The following is a 12,236-nucleotide window of genomic DNA, read 5'->3' as shown; positions in this document are numbered from 1 at the left end:
CAATAGTAAAGAGCTACAGCTAAGCATGTGAAAGCTACAGCTAAACATGTGAGTAATCAAATAAGGAAATAATCCTAGTCTGAAAGAAGACATACTGTCATGGTCTTATGCAAGAAACAATGATAACTACAAACACAAACCCTATAGCACTAACAACAAACCCTAGGACTCTAATTATTTTTTTGCCTAAATCTTGGATAGTCTGATGTTGATCTGAAGCAGCCTACGCATCCTCGCCTCTACAGGAATTAAGGCCACATAGTTCTCGCACCTATTCTAAACTACAATGCCTAACAAATATAAGACTGCTATCCTAAACTCAATCAACTAGACTTTACTAATTGTTAATAGCTTATTCCATATGATTAGTTAGGTTCCACTTGTTTGTGAGTTTTAAGACTTCCTATATGTCCTAACTAATTCTAGTTAGCCCTAAACTAATGCTGGTGGGGGATTGGGGGGATTCTAAGAGATGGTAAGAGGAATATCATAGCCATGTTCTCTGTTGATAAACCTGTGGAAGAGATTCATGGGTTAGAAATGGAAGCAGTCCTACATGGCTTAGAGCTTGCTCACAGAAAGAATACTCAGCACATCTGGGTTGAATCAGATTCGATGATGACTGTGAAAATTATAGAGAAGATGTGGACTTGTCCTTGGAAGAAGATCCTTACTTTTGAGAAGATAATGAACATGCTTAACAAATTCAAAAGCTGGGAAATCTCTCATATTTGGAGAGAGGCTAACCAAGCAGCTGATTACCTCTCAAAACCAAATTGCTCTATCAAAGGCGAAGATATTCAGCTGGTTTCTATTCCTCCAGATCTCCAGAACATTGTGTCCCTTGATTATGATGGGATGGTTTATTCTAGAGTGTAGTTGTCCCAATCTTGTGAAGAAGAGAAGGATGTGCCTTGCTAGCCGCTTGCAGATCTCTGTTGGGAGGGAGTGGTTCTTCGTTCACATTCTTCATCAGATTAGCTTAATGCCCCTATGCTATGTGTTGAAGACAAGTATTGTTTCTAGATGTTGGTGCTGTAGTGCTATCTGTAGCCCACCTTGTGGCATTTTTCAGCAATACACTTTGATTTTCTTATTGGCTATTTGCCTTTGTAGCCCTTGTGGCCCCCCTTTGTAATCCTTTCTATTGTTCTTAATATATCTGGTTGGGGTCTGCCTAACCCCAGCTTACCAACCAAAAAAAAAAAAAAACTAATGCAGGTGGACCCTACATCCTATGTGCACTGGGCTGTGATCCTAAAGAAGATAATGAGCTATGGAGCTTTTAGCCAAGTTTTGGGATGAGGATGAGATGGTAGTGAATCTTAGATTTAGTTTATTACGGATGACGATTGAAAAATTGGAAGTTTCTTATTGTAGAAATTTATAAAACATCCATCTTTTAGACATCGGAAACCCTAGAGATGATGTCAACGAGATTTTAGCCAGGTTTTGGGATCAGAATGAAAGGGTATTGAATCTTAGATTTAATTGATGAAGGATAGAGACTGAAAAATAGAAAGTTTCTAATTTTTGAAACTTTATAAGACATCCATCTTTTAGACATACGAAACCCTAGAGATGGTGTCAAAGAGCTTTTACCTAAGTTTTATGATGAGGATCGGATGGTATTAAATCTTAGATTTAGTTGACAAAGGATGGAGAATGAAAAAATAGAAAGTTTCTTATTTTAGAAACTTCATAAAACAACTATCTTTTAGACATAGGAGATCATAGAGATGGTGACGAGGAGCTTTTAGCCATGTTTTGGGCTGAAGATGAGATGATATTGAATCTTAGATTTAGTTGATGAAGGATAGAGATTGAAAAAATAAAAAGTTTCTTATTATAAAAACTTTATAAAACATCCATCTTTTAGACATAGGAAACCCTAGATATGATGTCAACGAGCTTTTAGCAAAGTTTTTGGATGAGAATTAGAAAGTATTGAATTTTAGATTTAGTTGATGAAGGATGTAGATTGAAAAAATAGAAAGTTTCTTATTTTAGAAACTTTATAAAACATCAATTTTTTAGACTTAATAAACTCTAAAGATGGTGTCAAGGAGCTTTTAGGTAAGGTTTGAGATGAGGATGAGTTGGTATTGAATTATAGATTTAGTTGATAAAGTATGGAGATTGAAAAAATAAAAAGTTTATAGAACATCCATCTTTTAAATGTAGGGAACCTTAGAGGTGGTGTCAAAGTGCTTTTAGCCAAGTTTTGAGATGGGGATGAGATGGTATTGAATCTTAGATTTAATTGATAAAGGATGGAGATTGAAAAAATAGAAAGTTTCTTTTTTTAGAAAGCTTATAAAACATCCATATTTTAGACATAGGAGACCCTAGAGATGGTGTGAATGAGCTTTTACCTAAGTTTTGGGATGATAATAAGATGGTATAAAATCGTAGATTTAGGTGATAAAGTTTGGAGATTGAAACAATAGAAAGTTTCTTATTTTAGAAACTTTATAAAATTTCTTATTTTAGAAACTTTATAAAATACAATCTTTTTGACATATGAAACCCTAGAGATGGTGTGAAGGAGCTTTTGGCCACGTTTTGAGATTGTAAGCCCAATGGTTTTTACCTTGGCATTCCCATCTTGTTTTGATGATTCCAATACACAAGTGATCATTTATCACTAATGTGTTTGACTGTCTAAGTTGTAGATCTTGATAAAGTAAGATCAAGGATGCTTGGATTGAAGGCCAAGAAGCCCACATTGGACCACTAATTGGAAGGCCAAAGTCATCAAGCAAGAAGTCATGAAGACTTGAAGACATGAAGAAATTAATATTGAAGACCATTTCTTAAATGTAATTGATCCAAACCTAGATTAGGTTTTTAGAGGCATAATTAAGGTAATCTCACACACCCTAAATAAACAAGTGATTGTATTTGTGGAGTTCCAACACCTTGGAACCCTCATAGCAATCCCATCTTGGTTGAGAACTGGAAGCCCAAAAACAGAATTGAAAATCTGCTCTGCATAGGCTTCTCGGAACTCCGAGAGTTTTTCTCGGAACTCCGAGAATTCTCGGAACTCCGAGAATTATTCTCGGAACTCCGAGAAATGGTCCAGTAGACTTTTTCCAATTTCTGTGTGGCTTCTCGGAACTCCGAGATTTTTTCTCGGAACTCCGAGAATTCTCGGAACTCCGAGAATTATTCTCGGAACTCCGAGAACACTCCAACGGTCTGAAAAAGAGCCGTTTGGAATTTTGCTGGAATTACCGTAATGCCACTGAACGGTCATATTTTGTTTTTCCTATAAATATGGGTGTTCTAAACATACAAACTATCAATCCTAACACTCTTAAACTTCATTTGAATACCCAAGAGTGAATCAAGCTTCAATTGTGCCTCTCATCACCAACTCTAGGATTTGGATCATAGGCTCTCAATTGTACATCTTTTGTAACCCTTGTGAAGGGATTTTTTAGTTCTTTCTTTCATCTTTCAAGATTTGTATTCGGGCGAGTATTCGGAGAAGCGGAGCCCTTTTTCACCGTGGTGAGGATTGCCACCAAGGTTAAAGCAATTGTAATTGGCACCGATCTTCGCCAAGGTTAAGAAGATCAAATAGTGAAGCCATCAACGGGTTTGGTTGGTGGAGTGGAGTAGGCCTCGGGTTTGAGGACCGAACCACTTTAAATCTCGGGTGCACTCTTTCTATCTCTTTGCTCTTTAATTTGCATTGCACCATTAGATTTAACTTGTATGCTTAAAATATTATTCTTGATCTCTTAATCGGTTTAAGTTTTTCAAATTGGTAAATTCTAGTTTTCTTAAACAACCGTATTCTCCCTCCTCATAGTTGCCATTTATAATTCAACTTGGGACCCCCTATATCGGAATTTCAGAGATGATATCGAATCTTAGATTTAGTTAATGACTGATGGAGAATGAAAAAATATAAAGTTTCTTATTTTAGACACTTTATAAAACATCAATCTTTTACACTTAGTAAACCCTAGAGATGGTGTCAAGGAACTTTGCCAAGTTCTGGGATGAGGATGAGATGGATAAAAGCTCATTGACACGATCTCTAGGGTTTCTAATGTCTAAAAGATAGATGTTTTATAAAGTTTATAAACTCTGAAAATTTCTGGTTTTTCAAAATTCATCTTTCATCAATTAAATCTAAGATTCAATACCCTCTCATTCTCATCCCAAAACTTAGCTAAAAGCTTGTTGACATCATCTCTAGGATGTTAATACCATAAAAATTGGATGTTGTATAAAGTTTAAAAAATAAGAAACTTTATATTTTGTCAATCTCCATCCATCATCAACTAAATCTAAGATTAAATAATATTTCATCGCCATCCCAAAACTTTGCTAAAAGTTCATTGACACCATCTTTAAGGTCTCCAATGTTTAAAAGGTGGATGCTTTACAAAGTTTCTACAATCAGAAACATTCTGTTTTTTCAATCTCAATCCTTCATCAACTAAATCTAAGATTCAATGCTATCTCGTCCTCATCTCAAAATTTGGGTAAAACCTCATTGACACTATCTGTAAGGTTTACTATGTCTAAAAGATGGATGTTGTATAAAGTTTCAAAAATCAGAAACTTTCTGTTTTTTCAATCTCTATCCTTGATCAACTAAATCTAAGATTCAATACCATATAAACCTCTTTTCAAAACTTAACTAAAAGCTCATTGACACCATATAGATGGTTTCCTATGTCTAACAGATGGATGTTTTCTAAAGTTTCTTTAGATCAGAAACTTCTTGTTTTTCAATCTCCATCATTCCTCAACTAAATCTAAAACTCAATACCATCTCATCCTCATATCAAAACTTGGCTAAAAGCTCCTTAACACCATCCCTAGGGTTTCTTTTATGTCTAAAAGATAGATATTTTATAAAGTTTTTAAAATATGAAACTTTTTATTTTTTCTCCATCCTTCATCAACTACATTTAAGAATCAATATCATCGTTAAATCATCCAAAAACATGGCTAAAAGATGGATGTAGGGTCTCATATGTCTAAAAGATGAATGCTTCATAAAGTTTCTAAAATAAGAAATTTTTTATTTTTTCAATCTCCATCCTTTATCAAGTAAATCTAAGATTCAATGCCCTCTCATTCTCATCTCAAAACTTTGCTAAAAACTCATTGACCAAATCACTCTAGGGTTTAGATACCCTAAAAGATGAATCTAGAAGCTCCTTGACACCATCTCTATGGTTTACTAAGTCTAAAATACTGATGTTTTAGAAAGTTTCTAAAATAAGAAACTTTCTATTTTTTCAATCTCTATTCTTCATCAACTAGATCTAAGATTCAATACCCTCACATTCTCATCTCGAAACTTGGCTAAAAGCTCATTGACATCATCTCTAGGGTTTCTTATGTTTAAAAGATGAATGTTATGTAAAGTTTCTAAAATAAGAAACTTTCTATTTTTTCAATCTCCATCCTTAATCAACTAAATCTAAGATTCAATATCATTTCATCATTATCTCAAAACTTGGCTAAAGGGTCCATGACACCATCTCTAGGGTTTCCTATGTCTAAAAGATGTTTGTTTTATAAAGTTTCTAAAATCAGAAACTTTCTGTTTTTCAATTCTCATCCTCATCCTAAAAATTAGCTAAAAGCGCCTTTACACCATCTATAGGGTTTCCTATGACTAAAAGATTGATGTTTTAGAAATTTTCTAAAATCACAAAGTTTCTATTTTTTCAGTCTCCATACTTCATCAACTAAATCTAAGATTCATAACCATCGCATCCTTATCTCAAAACTTGGCTAAAAGATCATTTACAATATTTCTAGAGTTTCATATGTCTAAAAAATAGATGTTTTATAAAGTTTCTAAAATAAATTTTTTTTATTTCTTCCTCATCTTTTATCAACTAAATCTATTATTCAATACCATCGCTAACTCATCACAAAATTTGGCTCAAAGCTCCATGACACCATCTCTAAGGTTTACTAAGTGTAAAAGATTCTTGTTTTCTAAAGTTTCAAAAATAAAAAATTTTATATTTCTTCAATCTCCATCCTTCATGAAGTAAATCTAAGATTTAATACCGTCTCATTCTTATCCAAAAACTTGGCTAAAAGCTCGTTGACACCATCTCATCCTAATCTCAAAACTTGGCTAAATGCTCTTTAACACCATCTCTAGGGTTTCCTATGTTTAAAAGATGGATGTTTTATAAAGTTTCTAAAATCAGAAACTTTCTATTTTTTCAATCTCCATCCTTCATCAACTAATTCTAAGATTCAATACCCTCTCATTCTCATCCCAAAACTTGGCAAAATGTTTGTTGACATCATCTCTAGAGTTTACTAATTTTAAAAGATTGATGTTTTATAAAGTTTCTAAAATAAGAAACTTTCTACTTTCTCAATCTCCATCATTCACCAGCTAAATCTAAGATTCAATATCATCTCATCCTCATCTCAAAACATGGTTAAAAGCTCATTTATACCATCTCTAAGGTTTAGTAAGTCTAGAAGATAGATATTTTAACGTTTCTAAAATAAGAAGCTTTTTATTTTTTCATTCTCCATCCTTCATCAACTAAATCTAGGATTCAATACTACTGCATCTTCATCTCAAAACATGGCTAAAAGCTCATTGACACCATCTCTACGGTGTTATATGTCTTAAACATAAATGTTTTATAAAGTTTCTAAAATAAGAAACTTTTAATTTTTTCTCCATCCTTCATCAACTAAATCTAAGATTCAATATCATCGCTAACTCATCCCAAAACTTGGCTCAAAGCTCCATGACACTATCTCTAGGTTTACGAAGTGTAAAAGATTTATGTTTTATAAAGTTTCTAAAATACGAAACTTTCTATTTTCTCAATCTCCATCCTTCATCAACTAAATCTATAATTCAATACCCTCTCATTCTCATCCCAAAACTTGGCTAAAAGCTCGTTGACACCATCTCATCCTCATCCCAAAACTTTGTTAAAAGCTCCTTAACACCATTTCTAGGGTTTCCTATGTCTAAAAGATGAATATTTTTATAAAGTTTCTGAAATAATAAACTTTTTTTTTTCAATCTCCATCATTCATCAACTAAATCTAATATTCAATACCATCTAAACCTCATCTCAAAACTTGACTAAAAGCTCCTCACATCATATAGATGGTTTCCTATGCCTAAAAGATGGATGTTTTATAAAGTTTCTTTAGATCAGAAACTTCCTGTTTTTCAATCTCCATTCTTCCTGAACTAAATCTAAAATTCAATATCATCTCATCCTCATCCCAAAACATGGCTAAAAGCACCTTGACCTCATCTCTAGAGTTTACTAAGTCTAAAAGATTGATATATTTAATAAAGTTTCTAATATAAGAAACTTTCTATTTTTTCAATCTGGATCCTTCATCAACTAAATCTAAGATTCTCCCACTTATTCTCATCCCAAAACTTGGTTAAAAGCTCGTTGAGCTCATCTGTAGGGTTTCCTATGTCTAAAAGGTTGATGTTTCATAAAGTTTTTAAAATAAGAAACTTTCTATTTTTTCAAACTCCATCCTTCATCAACTAAATCTAATATTCAATATCATCTAATCCTCATCCCAAAACATGGCTAAAAGTTCCTTCACACCGTCTCAAGGGTCTCCTATGTCTAAAAGATGGATGTTTTATAAAGCTTCTAAAATTAGAAACTTTCTATTTTTTCAATCATCATCCTTCATCAACGAAATCTAAGATGGTATTGAATCTTAGATTTAGTTGATCAAGGATGGAGATTGAAAAATCGAAAGTTTCATATTTTAGAAAGTTTAAAAAACCTCCATCTTTTAGACATAGGAAACCCTATAGATGGTGTCAAGGAGCTTTTAGCCCAGTTTTGAGATGATGATGAGATGATATTGAATCGTAGATTTAGTTGATGAATTATGGATATTGAAAAAATAGAAAGTTTCTTATTTTACAAATAATATAAAACATACAACTTTTAGACATAGGAAACCCTAGAGATGATGTCAACGAGTTTTTAGCCATGTTTTGGGATAAGAATGTGAGGGTATTGAATGTTAGATTTAGTTGATAAAAGATGGAGATTGAAAAAATAGAAAGTTTCTTATTTTAGAAACTTTATAAAACATCCATCTTTTAGACTTACTAAACCCTAGAGCTGATGTCAACGAGCTTTTATCCAAGTTTTGAGATGAGGATTATGGTATTGACTCTTAGATTTAGTTGATGAATGATGGATATTGAATAAATAGAAAGTTTCTTATTTTAGAAACTTTATAAAACATCCATCTTTTAGACATAGGAAACTCTCGTGTGTTAAGGAGCTTTTAACCAAATTTTGAGATGAGGATGAGATGGTATTGAATCTTAGATTTAGTTGATAAAGGATGAAGATTAAAAAATAAAAAGTTTTCTACTGTAGAAACTTTATAAAACATCAATCTTTTAGACGTAGGAGACTGTAGAAATGGTGTGAATGAGCTTTTAGCCCAGTTTTGAGATTAGGATTAGATGGTATTGAATCTTTGATTTAGTTGATGAAAGACCATCTTTTATGGTATTGAAACCCTAGAGATGATGTAAACCAGCTTTTTGCCAAGTTTTGGGATGAGAATGAGAGGGTATTGAAACTTAGATTTAGTTGATGAAGGATGAAGATTGAAAAAATAGAAAGTTTTTTCTTTTAAAAACTTTATAAAACATCATTCTTTTAGATATAGGAAACCCTAAAGACGCTGTCAAGGAGCTTTTAGCCAAGTTTTAAGTTGGGAATGAGAGGGTATTAAATCTTAGATTTTGTTGCTGAAGGATGGGGATTGAAAAAATAAAAAGTTTCTTATTTTAGAAACTTTATAAAACATCAATCTTTTACACTTAGTAAACCCTAGAGATGTTGTCAAAGTGCTTTTAGCCAAGTTTTGAGATGACGATTAGATGGTATTGAATTTTAAATTTTATTGATTAAGGATGGAGATTGAAAAAATAGGAAGTTTCTTATTTTAAAAACTTTATAAAACATCCATTTTTTAGACATAGGAAACCCTTGAGATGGTGTTAAGGAGCTTTTAGCGAAGTTTTGAGATGAGGATGAGATGGTATTGAATCTTACATTTAGCTGATAGATGATGAAAATAAAAAAATAGAAAGTTTCTTACATTAGAAACATTATAAAACATCCATATTTTAGACATAGGAAGCCTTAAAGATGGTGTGAATGAGCTTTTTGCCAAGTTTTGAGACAAGAATGAGATGATATTGAAACAGAGATTTAGTTGATGGAAGACCATCTTTTATGATATTTAAACCCTAAAGATGATGTCAACGAGCTTTTAGCTAAGTTTTGGGATGAGAATGAGAGGATTTTGAATCTTAGATTTAGTTAATGAAGAACAGAGATTGAAAAAATAGAAAGTTTCTTATTTTAGAAACTGTATAAAACATCTTTCTTTTAGAGATAGTAAACCCTGGAGATGTTGTGTAGGTGCATTTAGCCAAGTTTTGAGATGAGAATGAGAGGGTTTTGAATCTTTGATTTAGTTGATGTAGGATGGCGATTTAAAAACTAGAGAGTTTCTTATTTTAGAAACTTTATGAAAGATTAATCTTTTACACTGAATAAATCCTAAAGATTGTGTCAAAGAGCTTTTAGCCAAGTTTTGTGAAGAAGATGAGATGGTATTGAATCGTAGATTTAGTTGATGAAGGACTATCTTTTATGGTATTGAAACCCTAGAGATGATGTAAACGAGTTTTTAGCGAAGTTTTAGGATGAGAATAGAGGGTATTGAATTTTAGATTTAGTTGATTAAGGATAGAGATCGTAAAAATAGAATGTTTCTTATTTTAGAAACTTTTTAAAACATCAATCTCTTAGACATAGAAAACCCTAGAGATGGTGTCAAGGTTATTTTAGCAAAGTTTTGAGATGAGAAGTAGAGGGTATTGAATCTTAGATTTAGTTGCTTAAGGATGGAGGTTGAGATTATGATGAGATGGTATTGAATCTTTGATTTAGTTGATGAAAGACCATATTTTATGGTATTAAAACCCTAGAGATGATGTAAACCGGCATTTTGCCAAATTTTGGGATGAGAATGAGGGGGTATTTAATCTTAGATTTAGTTGATGAAGGATGAAGATTGAAAAAATAGAAAGTTTCTTCTTTTAAAAACTTTATAAAACATCAAACTTTTACACATAGGAAACTCTAGAGACGATGTCAAAGACCTTTTAGCCAAGTTTTGAGTTGGGAATGAGAGGGTATTAAATCTTTAGATTTAGTTGCTGAAGGATGGGGATTGAAATAATAAAAAGTTTCTTATTTCTGAAACTTTATAAAACATCAATCTTTTCCACTTAGTAAACCCTAGAGATGGTGTCAAAGAGCTTTTAGCCAAGTTCTGAGATGAGGATTTTGTGGTATTGAATCTTAGATTTAGTTGATGATGGATGGAGATTGAAGAAATAGAAAGTTTCTCATTTTAGAAACTTTATAAAAAATTAATCTTTTAGACATAAGAAACCCTCGATATTGTGTTAATGAGCTTTTTGCCAAGGTTTGAGATGAGGATGAGATGGTATTGAATCTTAGCTTTAGTTGATAAATGATGAAGATTGAAAAAACAAAAAGTTTCTTATTTTAGAAACTTTATAAAACATCAATCTCTTAGACATAGGAGACCCTAGAGATGATGTGAAGGAGCTTTTAGCCAAGTTTTGAGATTAAGATGAGATGGTATTTAATCTTACATTTAGTTGATGAAAGACCATCTTTTATCGTATTGAAACCTAAGAGATGATATCAACCAGCTTTTTGCCAAGTTTTGGGATGAGAATGAGAGGGTATTAAATCTTAGATTTAGTTGATTAAGGATGGAGATTGAAAAAATAGAAAGTTTCTTATCTTAATACTTTATAAAACATCGTTCTTTGTGACATAGGAAACCCTAGAGATGGTGTTACGGAGCTTTTAGCCATGTTTTGAGATTAGAATGAGATGGTATTGAATCTTAGATTTAGTTGCTGAAGGATTGAGATTGAAAAAATAAAAATTTTCTTCTTTTAGAAACTTTATAAAACATCAATATTTTATTTTTAGTAAACCCTAGAGATAGGGTCAAAGAGCTTTTAGCTAAGTTTTGAGATAAGGATTAGATGATATTGAATCCTAGATTTAGTTGATGAAGGATGGAGACTGAAAAAATAGAAATTTTTTTTATTTTAGAAACTTTATAAAACATCCATCTTTTAGAAATAGGAAAACCTCGAGAAGGTGTTAAGGGGCTTTTAGCCAAGTTTTGAGCTGAGAATGAGATGGTATTGAATCTTAGATTTGGTTAATGAATGAGTTTTAAAAAATAGAAAGTTTCTTATCTTAGAAACTTTATAAAGCATCAATCTTTAACACTAAAAATACCCTAGAGATGATGTCAAGGAACTTTTTGCCATATTTTGAGATGAGGATTAGATAGTATTGAATCTTAGATTTAGTTGATAAAGCCTGGAGATTGAAAAAATAGAAAGTTCCTTATTTTAGAAACTTCATAAAACATACTTCTTTTGCACATAGGAAACCCTAGAGATGGTGTTAAGGATCTTTTAGCCAAGTTTTCAGAAAAGGATGAGATGGTATTAAATCTTAGATTTAGTTGATAAATGATGGAGATTGAAAAACTAAATAGTTTCTTATTTTAGAAACTTTATTAAACATCCATCTTTTAGAAATAGGAGACCCTAGAGATGGTGTCCAGAAGCTTTTAGCCGAGTTTTGAGATGAGGATGAGATTGTATTGAATCATAGATTTAGTTAATGAAGGACCATCTTTTACGGTATTGAAACCCTAAAGATGATGTCAACGAGCTTTTAGCCAATATAAAGCCCATTTGAAAATATGACCGTTTGGGGGTAAAACTCTAAAAAACGGAGTTGAAACAGTCAATAAGAAAAAGCCCCAACGGCACTTTTGTCAGGCCACTACGGTCGACCGGGCCACAGCGTATAAAACATCCATCTTTTAGACGTGGGAAGTCCTCGAGATAGTGTTAATAAGCTTTGTGCCAAGTTTTGAGATCAGGACGAGATGGTGTTGAATCTTAGATTTAGTTGATAAAGCAAGAAGATTGAAAAAATAGAAAGTTTCTTATTTTAGAAACTTTTCAAAACATCAATTTTTAGCCATAGGAGACCCTAGAGGGAGCTTTTAGCCATGTTTTGAGATGGTATTGAAACTTAGATTTAGTTGATGAAGGACCACCTTTT

General features: G+C 32.4%; 1 protein-coding gene across 1 annotated transcript in view; it reads left to right on the top strand.

Annotated features, from left to right (window-relative positions):
• Positions 1-495: 495 nt before the first annotated feature.
• The window catches only part of LOC143891203 (uncharacterized), a 31,576-nt gene continuing 19,835 nt past the window's right edge, over positions 496-12,236 (top strand). Inside the window, exon 1 of the mRNA XM_077395835.1 lies at positions 496-861. Coding sequence (XP_077251950.1) covers positions 496-861 — 366 coding nt within the window. The remainder of the gene's footprint in view (positions 862-12,236) is intronic.

This window comes from Tasmannia lanceolata, unplaced genomic scaffold, assembly GCF_043159265.1.
Source record: "Tasmannia lanceolata isolate RefF3 unplaced genomic scaffold, GAP_Taslan_0.1 ptg000013l, whole genome shotgun sequence".
NCBI lineage: Eukaryota > Viridiplantae > Streptophyta > Magnoliopsida > Canellales > Winteraceae > Tasmannia > Tasmannia lanceolata.
The sequence above is the reverse complement of the archived record's forward strand: the minus strand, read 5'-3'. Positions and strand labels throughout refer to the sequence as shown.